The sequence below is a fragment of the Ictalurus punctatus genome, chromosome 18 (genome assembly GCF_001660625.3).
Source record: "Ictalurus punctatus breed USDA103 chromosome 18, Coco_2.0, whole genome shotgun sequence".
Lineage (NCBI taxonomy): Eukaryota > Metazoa > Chordata > Actinopteri > Siluriformes > Ictaluridae > Ictalurus > Ictalurus punctatus.
In genome coordinates this window covers 1,696,767-1,724,407 of record NC_030433.2, presented here as the reverse complement: position 1 = coordinate 1,724,407, position 27,641 = coordinate 1,696,767, and the positions used below count along the sequence as shown (strand labels likewise).

General features: G+C 40.5%; 2 protein-coding genes across 4 annotated transcripts; one reads left to right on the top strand and one right to left on the bottom strand.

Annotated features, from left to right (window-relative positions):
• Positions 1 to 1,067: 1,067 nt before the first annotated feature.
• miga2 (mitoguardin 2) lies at positions 1,068 to 18,856 on the bottom strand. Of its 3 annotated transcripts, none has more exons than XM_053687862.1 (17): positions 18,727 to 18,828; positions 17,815 to 18,225; positions 16,709 to 17,003; positions 14,872 to 15,079; positions 14,442 to 14,551; positions 13,565 to 13,676; positions 12,684 to 12,802; positions 12,107 to 12,224; positions 11,890 to 11,996; positions 11,199 to 11,311; positions 10,949 to 11,021; positions 10,687 to 10,773; positions 9,871 to 9,969; positions 8,673 to 8,807; positions 8,130 to 8,183; positions 7,546 to 7,662; positions 1,068 to 6,564 (listed from the first exon to the last, which is right to left on the bottom strand). In XM_053687862.1, the coding sequence occupies exons 3-17, from the start codon at positions 16,802 to 16,804 to the stop codon at positions 6,373 to 6,375; spliced, it is 1,740 nt and encodes a 579-aa protein (XP_053543837.1). In that variant the 5' UTR covers positions 16,805 to 17,003; positions 17,815 to 18,225; positions 18,727 to 18,828; the 3' UTR covers positions 1,068 to 6,372. The 3 variants fall into 3 exon arrangements, with proteins under 3 accessions (XP_053543837.1, XP_053543836.1, XP_017348663.1); XM_053687861.1 differs by having other exon boundaries at positions 17,815 to 18,228; positions 18,727 to 18,798; XM_017493174.3 differs by lacking the exon at positions 17,815 to 18,225 and having other exon boundaries at positions 18,727 to 18,856.
• A 194-nt stretch (positions 18,857 to 19,050) lies between these two features.
• Positions 19,051 to 23,823, top strand: st6galnac4 (ST6 (alpha-N-acetyl-neuraminyl-2,3-beta-galactosyl-1,3)-N-acetylgalactosaminide alpha-2,6-sialyltransferase 4). Its single transcript, XM_017493178.3, has 6 exons — positions 19,051 to 19,187; positions 19,636 to 19,705; positions 19,941 to 20,078; positions 20,348 to 20,757; positions 21,154 to 21,261; positions 22,151 to 23,823. The coding sequence occupies exons 2-6, from the start codon at positions 19,694 to 19,696 to the stop codon at positions 22,329 to 22,331; spliced, it is 849 nt and encodes a 282-aa protein (XP_017348667.1). The 5' UTR covers positions 19,051 to 19,187; positions 19,636 to 19,693; the 3' UTR covers positions 22,332 to 23,823.
• The last annotated feature ends 3,818 nt before the right edge of the window (positions 23,824 to 27,641 follow it).

The window sequence follows — 27,641 nt, the reverse complement described above, 5'->3', positions numbered from 1 at the left end:
CGGCATGGGACGCCTGTGCGGCTTCAGCCAATCCGCGTTTACCGCGCGCCGCCAAGCTAATCGGCCATTCACCATGGAGATTCTCAGTGGGGGAAAAAATCTGCACAGGAACCAACGTCCAATCAGACAAGTGCAGATGAACGACCTTGACCAATCAGCGGGCGACAAACTGGCTAGATTAAAAACTGGATTTATTCAAATGAAAGTCTGAGGGGGAAAAAAAAATAACTGAATGGAGAAATGTTGCTCAGTTGATAGAGTACGCAAAGTCGTCATCAAGCACGGAATATTCCAGTCCAATAAATATTTTGTAATATGGTCTGAAATAGATTAAATACCAGATAAATATTCAAACGCACCTATTTTTACTTTGCCATTGTTTTCTTACTCTTTCAGTCTTACCACAGAATCTGTACTGTATATCTAGTCCCCCAGACACCTCAATCCATTTATTCATTGGACTGAATGTTCATTCATTCAATAGCAAATTGAGTTTGGTCAATATATACACTCGTGAAAAAATAAGTACACCCCATGGAAATTGTTGGCTTTATATATATCTGGACAAGCAAACGTTTACTCATCTTTGAAACAGTGCCGACGAATAAAGTTGAGATACTTGAACAAAACCACAAGGTGAAATAGCGTTTTCAATAGTTTATTCAACAGAAATATCAATAGATGTGACATTCTTCTGTGGGAAAAGTACACTGTAAAGCCTAAGGTTGTCTTTACTTAAGCAAGGTAATCATGACTAAACATGACTTGAAATGCTACCTACAAAACTTATTTACCTGCAAAATCAATACACCTAAGATTTCAAGTGTTTTGAACTCCAAATTGTGTTTTATTAAAAGAAAATTCACTTATTAAACTTAACCAACCCGTGTCTTCAGAGCCCAAACGCTTAATAAGTGTTATTAAAAGAAAAGGTGGTGATGTTACACAGTAGTGAACAGTCGACTGTCCCATCTTTTTCGGAATTGGGGTTGTAACAGGTTTAAACCACTAAGCTTCCATAAGAAACGTTAGTGACAAGAGAAATGATGAGATAGAAGACGAACAGCAAAAATGATATATTTTTTAATGTTTGTGCAATAGAAGTACAGATATAAGAAAAACAAAATACAAATGTCAGACACAAGTACAACGCTTTTGTGCCGGAATTGACTACCAGGATTTACACCAAAGGCAAATGGAAATAAGAACTTTTTTTTTTTTTTTTTTTTTTTTTAAAGGTGACCCCTGGTTCCTGCACATATACATGATTAAAAATCAGATTAAAACTTTTTTTTTCTTTTTTTTGCCAACTGTTTGCCAGACTAGTATCCATGAAAACACAAAAGAATGTTCATTCACTGCTTTTATAGAAGATTCCAGTGCACTTTTTGAGGGGTGTAACTCAGCAAACACATTTATGATCATCAAATTACGATGACCTTCCAAATTAAAACTCTCAGTTATTAGAAGTTCAATAGACGCCCAACGTTAGTACTGCTCAAAAGCTACATGAAAAGGTTCAGAAAGCACAGCTTAACACGGCTTTTTTTTTTTACAAGACACTTAACACTGAAATATCAACCGGCACATAACACACAAGCATGTGACGAGCTGCACATTAGAGTAGATAAGTTTTATAATTTTGCCATAGATCATTGTATCTGATTCCTAGCTGTTACTGAAACACACAGTCCCCTCCAAAACTATTGGAACAGCAAACCCAAGTCAACTGTTTTTGCTGTAGACATTTGGGTTTGAGGTCAAAAGATGAATATGAGAAGAGTTTAAAATTTCAGCTTTTATTCCCTGGTACAGAGATGAGCCACACAAGTTCTGGAATCACAGATGAACCTCTACCAAAGTGATGGAAAGGCCAAAGTGTGGAGAAAGAAAGGATCTGCTTATGATCCAAAACGTACAAGCCGATCTGTGAAACATGGTGGAGGTAGTGTCACGGCTGCGGTAAAAGCCTTGGAAAAGCATCACGAAAGAAGAAAGCAACAATTTGGTGATGTCAGTGAGTCGCAGGTTTGATGCAGTTATTGCAAGCAAGGGATATGCAATCAAATGTTAAGTGTTAATTACTTTAAGACTTATCTGTTCCTATACTTTTGCTCACCTCAAAATTGCGTGGTCTGATACAAAAGGTTTTATGATGTTTAACACATCTAGATGTAAATACCAGGAAATAAAAGCTGTAATCCTAAACACTCATCTCATATCCATCACGTCCTTGGTGTATAACACAAACAAAGGACCTGGCCTTGCCGTTCCAATAGTTTTGGAGGGGACTGTATAAGTAACAAAACGTCAGATTAGCTCTCCTATAATGATTGGTCACATTTATGGATTTGTTCATGAATGATCAATAACAAAATAACCAAAATATTCCCATTATAGCATTCCAAACTATAAAACTACTACATGGAGCACATCCTGATTTAGATTACACGGCTTCCCCAAAATGAATTTCTACATAATTCATAATCTGCGTATAATTACTACATTTATATTGTCTACCCAGTATCATGTAGCTAAAATGTATCTTGTAGTATTGTCATATTGATGTAGATAGTTTTAATTACAGCAAGTCAAAATCCATCATAAAGTTTGTCCTGAAACTTTCCATTATAACATTTGTTCTTTTCATTCCTCAAAACTGTTCCCATGTCCTCGATGTAAAAGCGTCGCAACAAAAACACGAAGGGAAAACCAGATATTTAACAGACGGATACAGATACGCAAATAACATGCAACGAACGATTATTACAGTTCAAACGTCAGTAAATTGAACACCTTTCAGGTCAACTCATGGTTACAATTAACATGTTTTAGGAATAATAATAATAATAATAATAAAAAAAGAACAAATGAATAATTAAGGTCGAACCTTTCAGGCATCTCATTGTACAGTAGGCTACCATTTACAATCCTCTCCTTAAGAGCTGTAATTATAAGTCAGCTTTTAAAAAAAAAAAAAAAAAAAAAAAAAGCATGTACTGCTCCTGCAGTGTCTTCTTTACAGATGAAAGTTATACACAGGTAGCATGATGGACAAAGCGACAGATGACCATTCATTTTCTATGCAAGTGTCCAACGCGGAGCCATGATTTCAGCTAAATTGGAATTTTCCCAATTTTCTATGCAAATTAGATGGCGTGGTAAAACAACAAATCCGAACAAGGTGCCCAAATGGTTTTTCAGACCAATCCTATGGCGCGTATGGTCTGCGGTTTTTGTCACTTTCCCAATTTCCTACCTACAATTAGTAACCATTTACTGTTTAACAACAATATGGGGGCGGGGGGGGAAACATATAATCACGGCTTCATCTTATCCTATAATATACAAGAGACATTATGTAGAAAAATAAAGCTTGGAAGGAATTATCAGAGATCGTTCGTGCCTCTGGTTTGTTTGTTAAACTGTCTCCTTACCCTACATGGATGACAGCCTAGGCATGGTTAAAAAGTCACTAAAAGCATTTATGGTTTCTTAACGTCAACATACGAGACGTGCGGAAACAAATCAACTGTTTTCTTGGGTTTTTTTAGACTTTAAAAAAAATGTATAATTTCAGCCAGTGACATCCAACGGGGTTTTCTAAAAACCATTCTCAGTTAAGGTGTATAATCAGTTATCCATTGTTCACACCAGCAGGTGAAAAGCCTCTCGGGTCTCATCGTAACCTTGCGACAGCTTCCCGATCCAGCCATGAGAATGAACTGTTTGCTAAAAGGTGTTATTTAACCCCATGTGTGGAGACTTTTGGGACACCCGGTAGTTTTGATGGCAGTTTAGCACCGCAAGCTATCTGTACTAGTTAAGTGATTTTCTTACACAGCGAAGGTCATGTTTTGATCAAGTTGTTGTATAGTGACACAGCGAAAGTGACATAAAGCAGATATCAGTCCATGACAGATATGACAGATAGAGAAAGAAGTCATATAGAAAGAACACAGGCACAAACGATGCAACTCATCCAATGTCATTCCTCAGGCTTTCAATGTTGACCACGTCATAGCTGTGTACCAACTCTGCATAATCAAGTGAACTAGAAATCTCATCATTTAAGTAAAAGTAAACGCTGGCCAATTTACTTTTTGGCACTTCTTTGCATTGTTCCGCCTTTCGGCATGAAACGTACACGACTGCACACTCCCAAGAAGGAAAGATACGCATGAAAAGAAACACAAGCACTGCTTTTAGAGGCAACATATTTGACTAGGCGGTATTACTATAAATATCCGATTGAAGCCGTGCGTGTCGGATTTGCAATCGTTTTTTAAAACAATAAAGTGCAAATGAAGGCTGGTGAACCTTCATTACAGGACTTGGTTGGAGTTAAATGGGAGGAGATGGAAATAGGAAAACACAAAACATTATCAGATGCCATACACAATTTCACGTGCACACATGCATGTCTCATGTTTTGCCCATTAAGACTCAAATAGATGCGTCATCGGTATCGAGTATGAATTACGGGATTTAAAATATATATATATTTTTTTTTTTTTCTGAACCAAATTTAACTAGCTAGTCCCGAAAGCCTATACAAAAATTGGTTTTAAAAAAAAATAAATAAAAAAAAAATGATTGTTGCTTATCTTGGAGGGAACATGGCTTCCTGATGAGAACTTATACACTAGCAGGTTTCTAATTTGTTAGCTAAGTGATGGAATCAGCGCAACTGTAGACTTCAGCCACTCGCTGCCGACTCGTCTACGTGCGCGGCAGCTCACGTAGCTTCGTTATTTTATTTTGCTAGCTAGTTGGCAACTCTTTATAAAAAGGCAAGCACTTGGGAAAACAGTCCAGGAAACGCTAGAGCAGGGGGAAATTTCCCAGTGCACACGCTTCCATTTAATGCATACACATGTGATAAATCATAAATGAAAAAAAATAATTTTTTTTAAAAAAAGAAAGGAAAAAAAAAAAACCCAGTTGATAAAGGCGAGTTAAAAATAGTATTGGAAATCAAAGGGTATGTATCCTAATCCTGCATTAGTTAAAAAAAAAAAAAAGAAAAAAATAAGAATAATAAAAAAATTTAAATAAAAAAAAAAGTAGCATTTTAACACAGATGAAAAAAATATAAAATCAGCAGTACACTGGGAATTATAAGAGCAGGATTGGGAAAGATTCATCCTAATATGATGTGAATTGAAGCATGACTATATATTATTTATTATTCAGTCAGACGTTTGTGATCTGCAGTTCATTACAGTAGAAAGCTTTACCTTGCTAATAAACCATAAACTCGACTTTAAATGAAACCCAGTGTTAGCCGATACATTCCAAGCGTCCCTCGCATTCTTCAGTGCCCTGAATACCCGTTTCATCATCCTAAATGATAATTACAACCTGCTCGAACGTAACGATTACAGGAATTATACTTCCGATATTGAACAGACGATAACCACCTGCCGAAGATCTTGATCTGGCTAGCACGCAACCCACCTCTGACTCCCCCCAGAGTACATATACATAGGTTCCTCACACTCCTCATATCTCCAGTTACACATATAACGCACATACCAAAATATACATCGACGGACGACATAATTATATACAAGGGCGTGTTAAGGACAGAGAGACAGAACCTAGCAGTGAACACGACCTAGACTACTTAGTTTAGTGTTATTTTGGGATCCGTGGTGCGCTTGTTCGTGCGGCTTCTTCGGTGGTCGTGGGATTAAATGAGGCTCGGAAAGCAGCGGTTCTCGGTCACATGTCCCGGACCGTACACCCGAACGGTCTCGAAGGAAATCCGTGTTCGGCGCCGACATCCACATCTAGAGCTAATTGGTGATCTGACGGACGGACGAAGAAACACTTTGACGTTGTTCGAGAAAACAATGTTAGCGTTCTGTCGGCTAAAGTTGACACAAGGTGGCATTTCCACTGACCTCGGCATATAGAATATTTCAGTCCAGCTGGTAGGGACACTACAGGACATCTTTCAAAGAACTGAAGACTTTCGATTACACGTTGTAGATCTGCATACATCACTTATTGGCTTATTCTAGGTTTTGTCAGTCAGGCTGCAACAGAAACTGTAATCTTCCGTCGCAGATCAATCCGATCTACGACATTGAGACTTAACCCGTTTCAACTAGACGATTCGATTAATAGTAACAGATGCAAGAGTTATTACCGCCTGCTATTTCAGGAGCGGTAGTCTAAGAGTTTCAGCCATAGAACCCAGACCGAGTGTCGATTTCTTCAGAGAAACTCTAAGACTCGGTCCTGCTGAGGATAGTTACTGATTGTTTACATTCCGGTCTGCTAAATATGACGAGCGTAGATCTGCCGCTGGATCTGGAATTAAAGAAGTTCGATCTATTTCTCTTTTCTCTTACAGTCGTGTCGTCAGTCCTGTTCGCCTGGGCTAGTAGGCAGCGCCCCGTTAGCTTCAGGCAGATTTTCGATGCCCAGGTAGCCCAGCAGGATGTCGGTGCGCCTGTGAGACAAACTCAGAATGTCTTCGGCCAGCGACTGAGTCGATGTGAAGCGCACTTTGTCGTGGTCAAACATGTCCTTCAGGTACTGCACAATTTGTTGCTGTTAAAACACGGGGGAAGAAAAAAAGCGTTATTTAGCATGATAAAGATAAACTTGTCGTGTATTCAAGAACATGTTTTCGGTAAAGCTTATATTAGCACTCTAACCTTTCACTGAAGTCAAATGATGCTACGCAAATATAGAACGCTTACCGCAAATATTTCTTTTTCCTTACAAAACCATGTGTCAATTATTGGTACCACTAAAAATTCTTATGAGCGAGGTGTATTTGAAGCAACTTCCCATGTAGATCTTACTTTTTTCAAAACCCTTAAGCAGTCATCCATGACTTCCTGTTTCAGTTATATTAGACAAGGTAACACAAAGTCATATTTCCCTTAGTCAGTGATCAACACGGGGAAGATTACAGAATGTACAAAGGAGATCAGACAAAAGGTGTGTTGCACAAACAAACAAACAAACAAATAAACAACCATACCCACATTGAGGACAATAACGGTCAAGTTCAAAACAAGAATAAATTGTCACCATGTACAGCAAGGAGGAAGGTTAGAGAGGCAAGATGTTTGTCCAAGGATCATGGCTGGAGATTTGCAGAAGATGGTGGCATTCTGGAGTCACCAGTTCTTCAAATCTACAATTACACAGCACCTCCATGCCAGCAAATAATATGGAAGGCATGCCAAGAGAAAGCCTGTTCGGTCATCGAACCTCAAAAGATAAGTGCCTGAAGTTCTCCAGACACTACTGGAAATTTGACCGGAACTAGTTTCACTGGTCAGAGCATGTTGGCAACATGCTCTCTCTCTCTCTCTCTCTCTCTCTCTAGCGTTGGTGAGAGAGTATGTCATCTCTCCTCACCCAGAAAGCACCGCCGATTTTACTCCCTTGTCTAACGGCCATGGATGGCCGTGACATTATCGGGGATTCGAACTCACGATATCCCGATGATGAGGGATATCACACACACACACACACACAAAAAACACATTAGTGATGGACTTGTTGTGCACATCTTACCTTAAAAATGGTGCACACTTCAGTCAGATGCTGTCTGGGACCCAGGAATCCGAACGCCAGAACTGGACTCACGTGTTCCGAGATGGCATAGAAATGAGATATGAACCCATCTGGAACCTAAACAAAGCCCCAAGGGTTTATCCATTTACATTTATTTATAGATTTCACATTTCCGTTCATTCATCTGTCTTGTCTGTCTTTCTCCATCCATTTGAATATTCGAATTCGAAGACTGGGGCACAGGACACCTCTGGGAGTTCTCCAAGTTTTAGTTATTTAGCTAGCAGAGTTTGAATACAAGGTGGTACACGTTTATTATACTCGCCCTAAGGCCGATCTCAACAGCTTCAATATTACACGGGATAGGATCAAATCAATCGCAATTATAGGAATAGCATGATAAGAGTACAATGATGTCATCTCATTGTTTGTGCTTACAGGCTAATGCACATTGTGCTTCTTTTTAACAGGTTTTTGATCTTCCGCTCCATTGTGTGTGGACATCACGCAGATTACATACAAGTGTGTGTGTGTGGAACCTGAAGACACTTCACTGGCTCTTTAAATTTTTTTCAATGACTTACCATCAGTAACCTTCTTTTGGCTTTCAGTACTGACCAACATGCTGTAGCTAAAGCCTGAGAGACAAATAGAGGAGTTATTGTTAAATAAATAAATAAATAAATAAATAAATAAACAAACAATGTATGAGCTATTCAGTAACATAACGTCAATGGCAGATAGAATATTACACATCATACTTCTCTGGAATAGCAACATAGCGGCTGCCGATCCTGAGGAATCTATGCTCTGAATATTGTACTACAGGCGCTACAGAGATATGCCCTGGATACAACATACTGGTGCACCTCAAAAAATTTGAATATTGAGGAAAAGTAAAAAAAAAAAAACAATTTTCCGTAATTTAATTCAAAAAGTGGAACTTTCATATATCCTAGATTCATTACACATTGTGACATATTCCCAGCGTTTTTTTGTTGTCGTTGTTTTAATCTTGACGATTACGGCTCACGGGAATCAGAAATCCAGCGCCTCGAAATATTAGAATAAAGAATTTATAATATGAAGAGCAAACGACTCCAAACTGTTTGCAAGAACGAGCTTACCGTCTCTTTAAAACTGTCCGAGAGCCATCGGTTACGTAAGACGGCGACCACGGAGGTAGGCGGGTTCTCCAGGTCCTCGAACGCGTCCATGAGGATGAAGTCCAACACGATGTCGAAGAAGTTCATACATACCACCTGTGCAGAAGTCAAAGGCCAGAAGCCAACATTACTAAAACAGCTTTATAAAAGTTGCACCTGACCTTAAGTCTAATGCAAGCAATGGGTTTAAGGGCTAACGCATCGACTAACGACTGTGTTATATATATATATATATATATATATATACACACATATATACACACACACACACACACACACACACACACACACACACACACACACACACACACTTTTCTTTTTTTTTTTAAGACAGTTGAAAGAGACAAGCAGACATAACGGCACAGACATCTACAGCATACCACACAGAGAGAAAAGTGTGTGTGTGTGTGTGTGTGTGTGTGTGTGTGAGAAAGAGATTGTGACAAAGAGAGAGTAAGAGAGAAAAGAAAGGCAAACAAAGGAGAGAATGAGAGAGAGAGCGTGAGAGAAGAAAGGCAAACAAACAGGAGAGAGAGAGAGAGAGAGAGAAAAGAAAGGCAAACAAAGAGATGAGAGAGTGAGATAGAGAGTGAGAGAGAGAGAAAAGAAAGGCAAACAAAGAGATGAGAGAGTGAGAGAGAGAGAGAGAGAGAAAAGAAAGGCAAACAAAGAGGAGTGAGAGAGAGAGTGAGAGAAAAGAAAGGCAAACAGATGAGAGAGTGAGATAGAGAGTGAGAGAGAGAGAAAAGAAAGGCAAACAGAGATGAGAGAGTGAGAGAGAGAGAGAGAGAGAAAAGAAAGGCAAACAAAGAGAGGAGAGAGTGAGAGAGAGAGAGAGAGAGAGAAAAGAAAGGCAAACAAAGAGAGGAGAGAGCGATATAGAGAGAGTGAGAGAGAGAGTGAGAGAGAGAGAGTGAGAGAAAAGAAAGGCAAAGAAAGAGATGAGAGAGTGAGAGAGAGAGAGAGAGAAAAGAAAGGCATACAAAGAGAGGAGAGAGTGAGAGAGAGAGAGAGAGAGAGAGAGAGAGAGAGAGAGAGAAAAGAAAGGCAAACAAAGAGAGGAGAGAGCGAGATAGAGAGAGTGAGAGAGAGAGAGAGTGAGAGTGAGAGAGAGAAAAAGAAAGGCAAACAAAGAGAGGAGTGAGCGTGAGACACAGACCCCTCGTCCCTCCAGTTCCATCTTGGTGCTTGGCCATGTCTCCTCTCGTTGAGTGTACACTAACATGTCCTGATAGCTCTCCAAAAATGCCTTTGGACTCTATATACACACACACACACACACACACACACAATCTCTTAGAAAATAATAATCATTGTCCGTCATGTCACTATGCCTACATAGAAAAAATGTTTTTTTTTGTGCTGGGTATTGTAATATCTCTGACTCAGTATCCAAAAATGTTCTGGAAAGCCAAAGAATCCAAAACGCACAAACATTAAAGTTGACATAGGAAGGGCAACGTACTGAATACTAATCTAAAAACTAGAAACAACTAAAAATATTTAAAAAAAGATCACGCTATTAATTTGTTCATTATGCTATTAACCACTAATTAATGTGCTGTGAATACTACTCTAATCCCACGTTTCTGCTCATAACCTGTCATGGGTGTACTCGCTCGGTCACTGGCGAATTATACCGCGGGCACGTTTAACAAGATCGCGCAAACTTTTGCCCACAATGATGAGTGGCTACAATGAGTCATCTAACTGCTTTCCATAAGTAATTACCCAGCCAGACATTAATCCCACTTGTGTGCTACCGCATATGGAAAGGTGGAGGTGATGCACTTATTAATGCGCATATTATTCTACATCGTGTTGCAATTAGTAAACAGGCCACGGTCGGAACTGATTGAGGAGACATCTTTGTGGTTTTCTAAATCATCTGCAGGAACTTTAAAAGGGGGTGGGGGGGGGGGGTATGACCTAGGATTATTCTATACGTTGTTATAAACAGAGCCTCTCATGTTACCTTGTTCGCTTTGATCAAGAGTCCATTGATTATCTGTTTGCCTGTTTCCATGAAGAAAGTCTTGTGAGTCTCATCCAACAGTAACACCTATACAAACACACACACACACACACACACACACACATACACACACAAGCAGATTATAAGAAACATCAGAGAGAGTGAGTGAAGCCAAAAAGGAAGAGAAAGAGAGGAAACCACAAAAAAGAAACCAGCAGAGACCAAAATAGATGTGTGTGTGTGTGTGTGTGTGTACACTGACGTGGAAAGCCTGTCGGACGCAGTGCAGCTTAGCCAGGAAGTCCTGATCACTGTAACACTCCAGCAACTCTGTTCTGAAGAGCATACAATCAATCTCACACGCACACACACACACATGCATCACATCACATCTTCGTAAGGTTTGAACTAAATGAAGTACACTACGAGAGAGAGAGTGAGAGAGAGCGCGCGAGTGTGTGTGTGTGTGTGTGTGTGTAGGTTACTACTGTGTACTGTTTAGCATGTAGTACCTGAGTGATCTGCATTCTACTTTCCCTTCTCTCACCAAATTCAGCGCCTCTTCATACAGAGCTGCAGGCTTTAAGGGATGATACACCTCACCGAGAGCAAACGTCTCGAAGAGCTACAGCACAGGGAGAGGGAGAGAGAGAGAGAGAGAAAGAGAGAAATCCTTGATTCTGTTTTAGTGATTAGTAGTAATACTGGGAAATCCGAGTAATTGGGACGTATTTGCATCTGAAGACCGCTGTATGGGTTTCTGTTTTCTGTCATTCACCAGTAAAATCTGTGAATATTTTATTTGTAATGAAGAACTTTAATATTGACCTGCATAAATAATTCCAGCCCGGCTGTGTTGACTGATGATGGTATTCATGTGACGTACAGTTTCCCCATCATTACTGTTTGCCTCCAAACAATTTACAATAAATCCTAAACGTCCGTCTGATTGAAAACAAAACGGTGGTCTCCGACGTTGGTATTTATTTCGGAAGAACACCCCGGGCGTCTTTGCGAATGAATACAACGCTTTTTATACTTTACACCGGACTTCCAAAAATGAACGAAACTGCAAACGCGAGTCTTGTGTTTGACGTGACTGAAGTCGCTAAACAGAAACAAATGGTGTGCAATGTGTATCGGGGTTGTATGCGAAAGTAAGTGTGTACGTGTGTGTGAGTGCGCACGCGAGTTTTTCTCAACCTCGGCTGCCGAGAAGAAAGAATCGTCTGACGTGATGGTAACGGCGTCATCATCCCGAAGCCCGTGGGAGCTTTCCACAATGGGCAGAATTAATGTGCCTTCACTCTCTGGAACACACACACACACAAAAAAAAAATACACAATAAAAACCTAAAGAATAAAACATGAAGAATATGTGAGTACAAATAAGTGTGTGTGTGTGTGTGTGTATGCTTACCAAGGTCAGCTAGCAGGCTATCTGCTGGTATTGTGCTGCCAAAGTCTTCCTGCAAATGATAAGCCCGGTGCAGAAGGAACTCCAGCTTTTCTGCAAATTTTCGATTACGACCTTCTGGCTGTTATGATCACAGCGCGCACACACACACACACACACACACACATTTTACATAATCAGTTAACGTTGCCATTTTGCAAGATAATTCGTTCAGGAATTGTACAATCTCGATTACTGCGCACACTACGGCATTTCTTCCTAACCACTATCCCTGCGTATTAACGATTACGGCTCACGAAGAGAACACTGCAATCTGGTGCATTCCCCTACCCGCTTCCCAAAAAGCAGGAGAAACTGACGCAATAAAAACACTTATTATTTCCAAAACGTAACATTTGCATTCAAATACTCAAATGCTACTCTGTTAGCGAGCTGCTACGTGTAAATCAAATCTCTTACGCTGCTACTCTGCTCATTCCGTCAGTCGGGTACGTTCCGGCCGAGACCTCAACTCTACGCTCCTCCACACGTTCGCGTGACGCATTCAGAACCGAGTAAAGGGGAGATGAGTGGATTTTACCGTGAGTGCTGCCCCCTGTTGAGCGAGGCTGTTAGCAGCAGAGGAGTTGGACGGAGTCTGGTGTCTGATGTTCAGCGCTTGCTCCCACTTCTGCAGCGCTTCCTCAAACAGCTCCATACCTACAGGGAGCGACCGTTTATTACCAGCGACTACTTGGGAATTTCACACACAGCAGTCTCTAGAGTTTGCGCAGATTAGGAAATGTACAGTTTAATTGATCAACTGTCTTGAATCATGGATGCACAGACACTTCAGTTCACCCGACAGCTTTAAATACAGACACAGATAACGCGAGGTTCGCCGTCATTTGAGAGAATATAGTCAAGCTTATCCTTAATATATAACCGACACGTTGACGTGTAATTGCGTGGTAAAAATGGAACTGTTTTCAATAGCATTAACGTAAGTCCTGTGTGTGCGCACTTCCTCCTCCTCGGTGGCTGTAATGTTTTTTTTTTGTTTTTTTTTAATCAAGCATTCCTGATCGATGGCTTTCAGGCGATCCCTCACTTTGACCTCCTGACATTAAGAAGAGCTTCATCAATAATGAATGCGAGTGAGCGTCACATGCTCATACTGCCACACCTCCCGTCTCTACAGCACCGGCTCTGGCTCTAAGGTTTCTTCTACAGCACAAAAGCAAAACAAGAAGGCCATTTTTAATGAATTTCGCCAGCTTTCGGCTTCACGAGTCTGCTCTTCAGCGGGCAGAACACAAACATAAAGGACTGGACTAAGGAGGAAATGGATTCTACTGCTCGTGTACAACTGTCAGCATTTCTTATCAGCCAAAGAAAAGAGCAAGAACTTTATAAACCCACAACGCCGCATAAATTAACCCCAGACTTCCTATTTACATAAACACGAATAGATTTAATTACCCATGAGGTATAAGTTCTCTGCATTTGCATCTTCCATCGCCCCTGGCTCTTCCGCCACAGGCTCCGGCGTGGCTACAGCGGCTGACTGGTTGGGAGATGGAGGGAGTCGCCCCTTGAAGATATACACGCAAACATACACATCCAATAAGAGTCTACCATGCTGTATTTAGCATTATAGGAATAGCAGATGACAAACATGTAAAAATTCCGTGTGAGAAACTGGAGTATCGCGTACAGTTGTGCTGGGACGCTTGTGAACCCGTTCGAATTTTCTACATTTCTACATAAATATGGCCTAAAACGTCATCGGATGTTCACACAAGTCCTACAAGTTGACAAAGGGAACCCGGTTAAACAAATGAGATCAAAAATATTATATTTGGTCATTTATTTATTGAGGAAAATGATCCAATATTACACAACTGTGCGTGGCAGAAGTATGTGAACCTTTGCTTTTCAAACTCTTTTTTTTTTTTTTTTTTTTTTTTTTGAGGGCCTCAGAAATCTCCTTTGTTCATGCCATGATGCACTTCCACAAACATGTGTTGTGAAGATCAGACTCTGATCGATCCATCCCTGTTCTTTAAATAATACCGAGCGCTCGCTCACTCACACACACACACACCTTCAAATGAACTGCTGATCCTAGACGTTCACATACTTCTGCCGCTCACAGATTACGTAATCTTGGATCATTTTCCTCAGTAAATAAATGACCGAGTTGAATATATTTGTCATTTGTTTCACTGGGTTCGCTTTGTCTACATAGAGGACTTTTGTGAAAACCTGATGTTTGAGGTCACATTTATGCAGATATATAGAAAACTCTAGAGGGTTCACAAACTTTCAAGCACCACTCTACGCGTGGGTCTCATACCGATGTGTGCGAAGAGCTCGAGTGTTTGCTTGCAGCAAGCGAGGAGATTCCACTCATGGTGTCGTTGCTGCGAGTACTCGGGCTCATCATCTGTCTCCCCGGGTACGGACCTGCAAACACACGCAGATTAATGTTACCATACAAACACAAACTAATAAACAAATGCATATAGATATATTAAGACGCCCATTACGTTCATTAAGATGCCTAGAAGCAATGACACTTATAGTGTACTAACATAATACATAACAGTACAGTAGTAAGAAGTTTTATATACTTACCCCCCCCCCCCCCCACAATAATCACTTTTTTAAAATACATTTTAACAAATGAAAAAATCCTACACCCTGTAGCTTGTATTTTGAACAGTGCGTACAGGTGTATACGTGTGTTATACGTGTCCTACACGGTTTTTGATGCCGCTTCTGACCTCTCTTTAGTGATGCGGGTCTTGCTGAACGTAGCAGCTGCTCCGGGATGCCCACCGTCTTCGGCGCCGACTTCTCCGCTACCTGCTTCCTCTTCCTGCTGCGTCTCTTCAGGTGGTGCGCCGTGAGCGCCAGGGCCACGGAGCCCAACGCCGTCGCAAACAGCACCTTCTTCAGGCTGGGGGTCATCCGCAGCTGTGAGAAAATAGACTAAGAGAGACAGGAGCATTAGCATTAGAAGGCCGTGAAAAATTGACTTTATCGTTTAACCTTTTGTTAAAAAAAAATCAAATCAAATCAAATAAATAAATAAATAAAAATCACCAAATATTCTGCTCTCATGGATGTCAAATAATTGCAGACAACACAAGTTTATAAAAACAATAGCTGTGATGTGCAGCAAAAGGTTGTTGAGCTTCACAACTGTAAGAAAATAGCACAAGCATTGAAAATGTCCATTTCCACTATCAGGGCAATAATTAAGACAATTCCAGTCAACTGGAAATGTTATGAATCGACCTGGAATTGGACGTGTGTCTATATCGTCTCGACACACCGTTTGTTTATTGTTCTTTTAATGCCATGCCAGCATCAGTGGCTATTTTAATGGCAAGATCGAGGTAGGTAAAGCAGGGCATTCCAGTAATTTAGGCGTTTTTTTAATGAGAGAGAGAGAGACATATTTATGTTATTTAGTTCCATCACTCCTGCTCCCCACCCGCCTTGGAGCCCAACAAGGGGATGCACAAAGCCACGGAAATCCTCTGGTTATGCACCAAGGATACAGGGGTGATATACTCGAGCAAAAGACAACTACAAGTTCATATTACCCGACAGACCCTAAGCCAACACCCTCCAAGGTAAGACTTGACTAGCCGATCGACTGGACCGGGCCCTTCCAAACGCCCGCCTATGTGAAGTTTGAACCAAACTACCAAAAGGTATCCGCAGTCACCCACGTTCCTCAAGTACCAGGATCTCTTACTCCACAGTCACAGGTTCCAACACACGGCAAATGCGTCGCCGCATTTGTCACTTCTTACAATCGGCAAGGTGGTGCTGGGGACCTATTCTACCTCGGGTCCTCACGGGGGCTCAACGTACCTTGAACAGGATAGATCGAGTGGCCAAAACATCTGTGAACTGAAGAGGAGAGTCCACCAGCCTGGACCTCGAAATCTGGAGAGATTCTGAATGGAGGAACGGACTCCGATCCCTCGCCATGTATTCTCCAAACTCATCAGGCATTATAGGAGAAGACTCAGAGCTGTTATCTTGGCAAAGGGAGGCAGCACAAAGTATTGACTAAAAGGGTGCCAATAATTGTGGCATACCTATATTTAAAAATATATATATATATTGGGGATGAACCTGTGTTGTGTTTCCAATTGTTTGATATCCATGAGAGCAGAGTATTTTTGTGATTTTTTTTAACAAAAGATCAAAAGGTTAAACAATAAAGACAATTTTTCACAGTCGTCTTTGCTCATATTTACCAAGGGTGCCAATATTAGTGGAGGGTTCTGTGCACTACTGAATTAAAGTAAACAGAGAGAGAGAAGAAAATGCGATGTCTACTAAAGTCAGGCAGCAGGCTAATCAACTGTGTTGTGGCATGTTTTCCTGTGCTGTAGTCATGTGTGTGTGTGTGTGTGTGTGTGTGTGTGTGTGTTAGTTAGATAAGACATAGCTCAGATAAGCTACGATAATATCGGATATAAAACTAATTATGAATGTAATTTGATAAGATATAATTGGTGAAAAAGGCAAAAGCAGATCAACTGTGGGAGTGAGTGTGTGTGTGTGCGTGTGTGTGTGTGTGTGTGTGTGTGGATGTACCTGCCCAAAGGTGGAGTATAGGAAGACAGGTATCTCAGCCACAGTCATGGCTAAGGCCTGCATAATGGACATGCCCTCTGCTTGCCTGAAAGACATCTCAGCTCCACCACTTCTTATGAGCCTTCACGTCCGAAGCTTGGCTCCCTGACCCTGGGTCAGCCAACGACTCGGCCTTCAAACCGACCTCAGATGAGCGGAGCTGCTAGAGCTGCCCTTTTCCTAAGATCACAGGGGAGCAGCTGATCGAGGATCAGCGTTTCAGCTTCTCAGGTCCATTGTGTTTTACTTTTGCTGCCTGGGAGACAAGAAAACAGTGCGTCGTGGCTTTGGTTAAATAAACAGATCTCCATGTTACTGGAGTCACGTGATACGAAATGCATTTCGACACACAGTGGAACTTGCACCAGGGTTCTTGGACATTTTCCCTTGCCAACAGGTGATAAACAAGCTGGGGTTGAATAAAGATCATGTATAATCAGCACCGCAATCAAAAGCTGTGCATATATTAAATGCACACTGGGGTTGTTGTTTTTTTTTTTGTTTTTTTTAAATACAATCTAGAAATATGGGTTCAATCCAGGCAATCAGGTATTGGCCAAGTCGTTTTCAACTGCAGCTTTTCCCATCAGGACCTAATGGTTCTTCCAGGCTTTAGAGTCCACCCATTCTTGATTCAGTCACAGATCCAGGATATATTTAGTATGTAATAAATATTGAATAAAACACATCAGGGTGTGCAGTTTATAAGAAACTAGTCACCAAAGGGACGCGTCATGGCCTGATGTAGGAAATGAATCGATAATGCTTCACAACAGCACGTCTACAACGGAAGCGTTTTACACGGCAGTTAGACAATTACAGTGGAGGTCGTGAGTTTACGTTCCCTTTGCGTAATTTGCTAAATGTAATTTTTTTTTTTTTTAAAAAGAGGGATCATAAAAATTGCATGTTTTTTTTTAAATTATTATTATTTAGTCCTGCTCTGAATAAGCTATTTCACATGACGGATGTTTACATACAGACAGACACGATAACAACTCAATTTACACAAAAGAACCAGTTCAAAAGTTTACACACGCTTGATTCTTAATACCGTGTGTCGTTACCTGGATGATCCACGACTGTTTTTATGTTTTGTGATAGTTCTTTATGAGTCCCTTGTTTGTCCTGAACAGTTCAACTGCCCACTGTTCTTCAGAAAAATCCTCCCGGTCCTGCACATTCTTTCCTTTTCCAGCGTATATGTATATACGACCCCTTTCCAACAGCGGCTATATGATATCGAGATCCATCTTTTCACACTGAGGACGACTCGTACACGATTATTACAAAAGGTGCAACTATTCACCGAGTCTCAAGAAGGCAACACGATGCATTAAGAGCTCTGAAGGGGGGGGGGACTTTTGAACAGGATGTTCAAACAGCTGGAGTTGGGGTTATTTGTTTATTTTTTTAAGTGCTCGGAATCACCATTTAAACATCTTGTTCCCACAATGTCCTCTTCAGAGAACATCACACTGCTGGACATGAAAGAAGAGCATTATCATTACTGCCCATGTACAAACCCATAACTACAAAAAGGAAATAAAATCCCTATAATGTTTACCATGACTTGAAGCATCATTAATTTGACTGCTATTATTGACAGATATGGGAAATGGTTTGTGAGAAAGGAAAAAGAAGAGAGAGAGAGAGAGAGAGAGAGAGAGAGAGAGAGAGAGAGAGAGAGAGAGAGAGAGAGAGAGAGTTTGTAGACTCTCTGTGACGTCTGCTTAGTTTGATGTTGACATTTATCTCACTCTGTGTAGGCAGATAAATTGACATAACACTCGTCCTGTCAAACACAGCATGCTAGCTATTTAGCACTGCTAACAACTCGCAGCTTCCAAAGCAAACACTGTTTATTGCTTTCTGTCCCACTTGTTGGCAAATATAAATAGTAACATTACCCTGAACTGGGATATTACCTTAAGCATGCTAAAAAGAAAATAATAAACATAAAACACAGCCACACTCACTCCAAATGACTGCTGGAGAAGGACATTCTCGACGCCGCACTGCACGCAACCTAACCTGCGCCACTAAGGGCGGGGCTGCCGAGTCAATTGACAGCCAGTTCCACCAATAGTCGCAGAGACTTGGTAAGCGTTGCCCAATCAAAACGCTAGAACCGACACGCGCGTGGAATCCAACTGTCCATTCCTACGAGCTATGCTACATTATGGGCTGAATACTGATCTGCTCCCTTTACGTAGCCTACACACCGTGCCAATTTTTAATTTGTAAAAAGCCACCCCCCAACATACCAATATGACCCATTTCACATCCTCCTTATATTTTTTTTTCAACTTTGTGCATTTCCAGTTATTCCACCATGACCCGTTTTAATTGACCCCAATGAAATGACGATGATGTCGGAACTAAGTATCTCGATGACTTGTTCACTCCGGAACATAAACATGAGCGTCGCGAGGAAAATGTAAGAAGGCTCATGCCCTTATCTAATTTATCGTTGTTTTTTAAAAAAAAATAATATTATTATTATTATTATATATTGTTCTGTAATTAATATATATCTTTATATATATATAATTAATATATCAAAACATACTACAAAACTATTATGGCTTTCGAATCGTTTTGGTTTTTGTTTTTTTTGTTACGGTTCTCCGGAATTTCTTCGCCTGTATCTAAAACGCCTCTGTGCTCCCTATATAAGGGCACTACATAGGGTTTGGAATAATGGCTCCTACACTATAAGTAGTGTACTATATCTCCAAAAGGGACGCGTTTGGGATTCAGCCCGCTGTAATACAAAATCCGCGTTAACAAATGATGAACAAACCCATTGTTATTACTGTTACGTTATTGTCTGATAATAATTTTACTGTTTATTGATCATTCAGCTTGTTTTATTCTTGTTATAGGATGATTGAGTGAAAGTAATTTGCGACCTGGTGGGAGAGCCTGTGGCTTCAGAAGGATATGAAGTCTCTGGTATGATGGTGTGATAAAATGCAGCATGTGAACATCTGGATTTTGAGGGATGTTCTTCCTGACAGATGTGCATCAACTAACCTTATTTGTTGTTGTTGTTGTTTAAATGATGTGCTTTTAATTTAATGTGATAAATTACTGATGTCACACTGTGTTAATGCCCAACTGCATAATTTCTCTAACTGAATCATGTTTCCATTTTCTGTTTATTTATTTATTTTTAATCCCCATTCAGAAGTTTGGTTGGCTCCTCCTCCTCCTCATCACCCTCTCTTTGCTGCTCTGGTACAATCACGTAAGCAAAACAGGAGAAGTAGATCTGGGACTTCGTGGCTACGTGAGAATTTCATCTGGCATCAGGTCAAGTTCACGTGTAGGTTTCCTGATTTATTATTATTATTATTATTATTATTATTATTATTATTTTGTTATTTTGTCAGTGATTTTCTCATTTTGTTTCAGTGGTGGAAATCACAACCCACCATCATCAAAGCTATTATGCCTATAAATAACGTCAACCTTTGAGAATGTAATAAACTGCCATAAGTTATTGTCATAATTCTATATTGGGACAGTTGTTAAGAAGCAACCTTTTAAACGATCAATAATACACATACTAACTGTTTAATTTCCTTGTAACAGTACCTGGCGCTGCGCTGTGCCGGCTGTGCCGTGGTCTCCAGCTCGGGCCAGGTGCTAGGCAGCGGATGTGGGCGTGAGATTGACGGGCATGAATGCGTGATCCGCATGAACGCAGCGCCGGCACGTGGCTTTGAGGCGGATGTGGGCAATAGGACGACTGTCCGAGTCGTCTCGCACTCCAGTGTGCGACGCCTGCTGCACCATGAGGCCTTTTTCTTCCAGCAAGAGGCAAACACACGCTATGTGGTTTGGGGACCTGAGCAGAACATGAGGCACGACGGCAAGGGACGAGTGTTCAATATGATTGCCAAAATGGCATTGAAATACCCAGGTGCACACATCTATGCTGTGAGCAGGGAGAAGATGATGCAGTGTGATCGCATCTTCCAGAATGAAACCGGAAAGAACAGGTACTCATGAGGGTACTCATCTGTGTCTTTCCTTGTCACTGGGATGGTACACATTTTGTACCTTTAGTATGTAGCTTTGACCTAGAAATGTGCATGCAGGACACATTTAAAGCCATACTCTAAGAACCAGTTAAAGTCCATTTATGTAGCTGAAATGATATTTTTAAAGTTACACCATGTCCACGTGTGTGTGTGTGTGTGTGTGTGTGTGTGTGTGTGTGTGTGTGTATAATTAACAAATCTTAATTATAACTCAGCTGATGATCTCTCACTCTCACTCGCTCTCTCACTCTCAAACGCTCTCTCACTCTCACTTGCTTTCTCACTCGCTCTCACTCTTACCGTCTCTCACTCTCTCTCTCTCTCTCTCTCTCTCTCGCTCTCTCGCTCTCTCAGAATGAAGTCGGGTGCATTCCTCAGCACCGGATTTTTCACTATGATTTTTGCTCTGGACGTGTGCGACAGCGTTAATGTTTACGGGATGATCGATGGCTCATATTGCGGGTGAGTGTGCGCACACGTGCATTACGATTTGTGAGGTTCGTGAGATTTCTATCAGTCTGGATATGTTTCTTAAACTGAACAACTAAATTTAAGGTGCTACTACTACTAATAATAATAATAATGTTTGTAATTATTATTACAAAGATTACAAAGAAATTAGACATGTACAGTAGAGGTCGAACGATAGTGGATTTTACCGATACCGATAAGTAAGTCGGGCAGTATCTGCCAATAACCGATTCACTGACCGATAGTTTTTACAGTGCACCTATTATGCTTTTTAAACGTGCACTGGCTGTACCATGAAAATGTCCTGTACTTTTTTAAAATTATATATATGTTAATAAATATTACAGTAAGTAAAGGATATACATCCAAACTGAACCAAAAAGTAATACTCCAAATAACAAATAATAGTAGAGCCATCCAAAATGGATGTAAAAAAAAAAAAAACACTTCAAATAACACAACAAAATTTGTCCGTTCTCTCGTACTGTGCGATGAAAAACTATCGGTGTGGATTTTTACCGTTTTACAGTTCCAGCTATCGGTTATCGATGCCGATTTTCCGACAAAACTGGTCGACCTCTAATGTACAGCCAAACGTCACAACAGTAAGGCTAGATAAACAGGCTGTCAATCAAGCAGTCCTCAGGAGTATACAAGAAACTGAGTTCTACTTCCTCACAGTAAAATGGTAAAAGTCGACAGAGAAAAGCGAACATACAAAACGTGTTTATTTTTTCATTTTGGGAAGCTTTTTAAAATACGAACTGAGGTTGCTGAATGCGTTGGTTGAAATCCTTCTTTGATGGAAATGAAAAACCTACCGTCCACAGCCTTTAAAGTGTGTGTGTGTGTGTGTGTGTGTGTGTGTGTGTGTGTGTAGCCTCGCCAATTACTCTTCGGTGCCGTATCACTATTACGAGCCGTATCGTCTGGACGAGTGCGGCATGTACAAAGTGCACGAGCGTGCACGGAGAGGCGGCCACCGCTTCATCACAGAGAAACAGATCTACAGACGCTGGGCATCGCAGGGAAAATTAAAATTCCAATATCCGACATGGTGAGCTGAACAAGAACCCAGACACCTCTGTGCTAAGGAATAGCACGCTTCGGGTCCTACCTCGAACTGCCGTAAGACATCCGGAAAAGATGACGGCGAAAACCAACATGGGAACTGTGGTCATGTTACGTTCATTCGAAACCATTTCAATATTTATCCATTTCATCTAGTTAAGCTTTTGATTTAGTGATGATTACTTACAGCAGCTAGTCTGTTTGTTTGTTTTTTTTTGTTCCTGATTTCATAAGGAAGCCCAAAGGGGAAATCAGCAGTTGTTTTCTTTTGCATAGTATTCTTTCAAGGCTGTGCTGTGTTGTTAGGCCATGTGAGATCACATGAGACGACGTCACGTTGCAGGAGTCGTCACTGAATGAGAGGAGCTACATGATGATGTGGTTATATGAGGTTGCATAAGGCTACGCTTGATAGTTTCATAGGGCCTTGTGAACTTGTACAGCTTTTCCACCACCAAGTGCTATGGTTACTACTCTGAATCCAGATGTGTATGTTCCAGGATCGTGTGTGTGTGTGTCTCATCTGTAAACATGAGAGTTCTCTGTTGGACGTGAGGTTGTGACTTAGAAACGCATCAAGAGGCTTTTGCCCCTCAGTAAATATAGTAAACGAGCCAGTCGACATGTGAGTACGGAACGATCGGCAGTTGTGCAGGTGTTTTGAACTCTCCAGTCCTAGCCCCACCGCCTTCGTGTGACACGCGTTAGTCCCGCGTCCTCTCGGTTGCCACCGCTTTCTCTCAAGGTAAATGGAGAAGGTTTCGTGTACGTCGGTGTGAAATATAATCAGTCAGTGTTTGTTCAACTTAGCCAACAGTCGCTATATACTACAGAGTGTCCCGAAAGTCTCCACGCATAGCGACTATGTACGCTAGTACCATGTCGGTCGTGCCTTCGTCAGTAGATCTTCCGGTCTTTATTGAATTTGTTAATAAGTTTGTCAACAGTGTCGTGTGAGTCATGAGAACGAACTAAGTATGAAAACTTTTCGAAGGCATTTAGGAAAAAAAAAAAAAGCATCCTCCTTTATTTCCTCTACGTATGGAGATTTTTGGGAAATGCACAAAAGGCTGATCGTGGAATCTTTACCCAGATGCTCTTGCTAACTTTAAGTGCCAACACAGGAAAACAGGGAATTACACACTGCTGCTTTAATCTTTTTTTTTCCTTTCCCCCTTTTCAGATTTAACATCAGTATTACTAAAAGCAAGCGCTTTCCCCTTTGAAAGCCTTGAACTGCATACGGACTATTGCAGCGTGATAATGTTTACAGACCGATGACTGTCTTTCAGGTCTGAGCGACAACATATTCAACATAAATAATATATCATTAGTATTATTATTAGTACAGGCCCTTTAAAATGCTGTCACTACTCCTGCGTCTCGTCCGGCAGGAATCTGGACAGGACTTTTGCTCCGGGCCGAGGAATACGTTTACAGAAGTGAACCGCGTGTGTCGTAGCTCTCATGAAATCTTTCCCATGTTGAAATTTAGCTCGCGAACATAAACGTTCCTACAAGAAACGTACGTAACCTCCTAACGTGCGTTCGCTACTGAAGCTGGCTACGTTAGTCATTTCCACGTTTGACCCAAGACCTAACCTCTTTAAAACCTGAAAATGCCGAGCTCCCTTTGAGTTCGAGCGTTGTGTGATTCGACTTGTACAGAGTGACACGCAAATACTGCAAATATAGAAAGGTTATTGTGCCATATGCATTCTAGTCAAACCAAAGGAATCCCTGGACGCGCTGCTCTTTTGCTCATCCGCTCCTGCGTTTCGTTCATTGCTGCACGTGGCTGTCGAGCGCACGTGTGAAATTCCCAGCAGGAAACATGCTAGCTAAAATGTGTATTTGTACAGACTGTGACCACAGCCGTGGATGTTTCACACAGAGCTTACAAAGTTTTACGACGAACTAATACTGCTGTTACATCAAGACCTGTTCCAGGAATGTATTTGAATTCACGTTTGCACTGATTCTCGTTTTATTTACGCTGTCATGCATATCGAAACTGGAAATCGTTTACTGGCACTTCATGCAGTTTGTAAATCGCTCTAGGCTTTGATGTATTGGTCGAGAACGTCGGCCGGTCAGCGTGCTTTATTCGTGGATGTTTGCGTTTTTAAGCCGTACGTTGCACTTTCAGTTATGTCGTACGGGAAGTTCCTTTAAACGTTCAGCTTTACCCGCTTGGAAATATGTTAGGAAAGGTTTTTTTATTAATGTTGTGGTGGCCTGGGGAAACCCCTTCTCATGGTCGTTTAAAAAATGGACGTTTATTTATTTATTTATTTGTTTACTATAAATAGTTCTGGAAACCATGGCATAAACGAGAGAGACAGTACATTATAATTTGTAGTTGCGAAAGTACAAATGTACGACTGGTCCATCGTTGTCTTTTGTCGTTGCTGCCTTATAGTCCTGATACATATTTGTGACACACATTTGCAGTAAACGATGCAAAATTTTAAATAAACAAATAGCATTCTCCAAAAAGGTTTTCATTTGATTCACCTTTGTAATTGAACCAGAAGTCAAAATGGAGAGCATTGTACATTTCAGTGTCCTTTCTGACTAGCACAGGTGCATTGTGGACATTTTGACAGCTGATATATATATATATTTTTATTTCTTGTCTGTTTGTGAGAATTCAGCCCCAGCAACATCCAGTGAGTTTACCCAGTCCACCACTCAATCTGCTGTAGTGTCAATATTTACTGTATATGTGCTATAGTAGGGTTTGATGTATGAAATCAGATTAGTGTCAAAAGTCATTCTTGGAGTATCAAAGTAACTGAAACTGAAAACAATGATCTCACAGACAAAACATAGGAATTAGGCTTCCAAAACAAAAGCCCCCTTTTTCTGTCACCTGCTCTTTATTTTGTCTTTGTCTTTTATGATGTCCTTTCTGGTACTGCGGTTTTCAGTTATAATCGGGACGCAGAACTCTTTAAGTGGCCTGGTTTTACAGAATTACATCTCTGTTGAATCGTGAGGTCTGGAGTGACGTCTCGATCCTTTGGCGGTAGAAAGAGAGTGCTCCGCGTTAAGTGAGGTCAACTAGCTAGTGCGCTTTAAAGCGGTCGTAACGTGACCGTTTAATATGATATTGGGTGATGAAATTTGGGGAAGTGATATGATATAATGCTGCTTTTTAAATGTCTGAGATATTTGTGAAATGATTCAAAAATCTTTTGAGATTTTTTTTACATCAAAATTGCTTTAAAAACAGTTTTTGTCTGTTTTTTTTTTGTTTGTTTTTTTTAAATAGATTTTACTTGATCTGATTTCAATTTTTAAAACCATAGTTTGTATTTGTTTTCTGGTTCAAAATATTTTCATCTGATCCTACATTTTACTTTCATCTGTAAAATTACTGTATTTTTTTTTTTTTTTTTTATACTAAAAATCTGCTTTACACCTACTGTGATTTTATAATCTCCAACAATATTTTGCATCGATATTTTCAGTAAATGTAAAGCTGGGGTCATAGGATTATGTCCTTTTGCAGCTGAACCAATTGTTGTTGTTGTTGTTGTTGTTGTTGTTGTTGTTGTTTTAAACTATTTAAATGATAAAATAGATTTTATTTGTTTAATTCACCGCAACTAGATTTGCATCCAGACATATTTGTGTTGCAGCATTTCCAGCCCTATAGCAGGGTTTCCCTGATAAAAGATTCGTCTCATGGGTTTAGACCGGGGAATTCAAACTCTACTGCACTTGTGCACTGCTGCAGCGCTGTAGCCCACATTCATGCTTTTATACTGTCACTTTGATGTAACCAGGCAATCTTTGATACAATTTTGATATAACAGCATATGTTTTTTGGCCGAGAAATGAATATGTGTAAAGAAAATCAACATGTGTCCGCTAATAGCAAGTTCAGTGTATTGTCTTTATATTTCATAATCCAGTTAAATCACTAATAAAACTGCACTGTCAAACATCTTTTGAAAAAAATCTTTCAAATAAAGCAACTGCGTTGCCAAGACTTTGACTCGTTTTGTTTTTCTGAATCGACTCCCTCAAAAAAGAGTCGGTTCAGTTTCTGAACCGATTCGGTATCGAATCGCTCATTACTGACTCTGGTTATTTCTCAGTTCTGAAAAAAGCCAAGAACAGACTCTTAACAGTACTGTGCAAAAGGCACATGCAAACAAATGCTGTAGTGCAAAGATGACTTCGAAAAATAATGAAATTAAATGTTTCTACATTTAAAAAATACTACAAAGAGAAGTAAACAGTAATAAATGAAACAAAGTCAATATTTGGTGTGATGGACTTTTGCTTTAAAAAAATTTTTTTTTAATAGTCTCAGGTACAATTCGCACAGTTCTCAACTTGTGCTGTAAAACTAACGTTTGGAAATGTAAACTACATTTTGGCGTGCATGCGATACTTGCTGGGTAAGTTATCTCATCCTAGAAGCGAGCCCCTACGTTTTAGGAAGCGTAACCCGAAGAAACCTTCACGATGCTAAACGGAAATCTAAATGAATGCATACCGGTAGTCATGTGGCCATGTCGTAGCACCTTAAAAATTAATCCAGCAGCATTTTGTTTGTTCTTCTGTGGAAACCCTTGTAGGCTGTTTGTAGAACCTTCCAAGAGAGGCTATCCCTTAAAGAAAAGGTTCCGGTTAGAACCTAGAACCCTCAACCATCCAAACAACCTCAAAGGAACCGTTTATCTAGGACGGTACTTATTAATTGTCGTACTGTAAACTACAATCATCATCCACTTTATTAGGACCACCTGTACACCTGGACGTTTATGCAGTCATCCGATCAGCCAACCGTGTGGCAGCAGCACAATACATCAAATCATTCAGATACAGACCGAGCGCTTCGGTTAACGTTCATGCAGATTAGTTCACACCAAATACTGTATGGACATAGCAGTTATTGTGGTATTAGTTATCTATCACTCTCCTAGACTTAACAAAGGGGTTGGGTTTTTTTTTTTATTGATGATTTCGGGGAACCGCTTTCTAGGACGTTAACTGATCACGAATATGTGCTAATTATCGGTGATTTCAACATCTATATGGACGTAATCTCTGATCCATCGACTGTTATAGAATTTAAAGCATAATCAGTATGTGTAATCGATATAGAGAAGCATAATCTAAAACTGTCAAATACATTCTAATCGGACTATATTCCAGGTTTATATTGAGTTAGAAGAGTCATGTGTTTTTCTGGATCTCTCTGCACAGCTGTCTTGTGTTTTTCAGCACTAAGTACTATCTCACTGCTGATACAGCTGTGAGATTCCTGGAGCTCATATCAT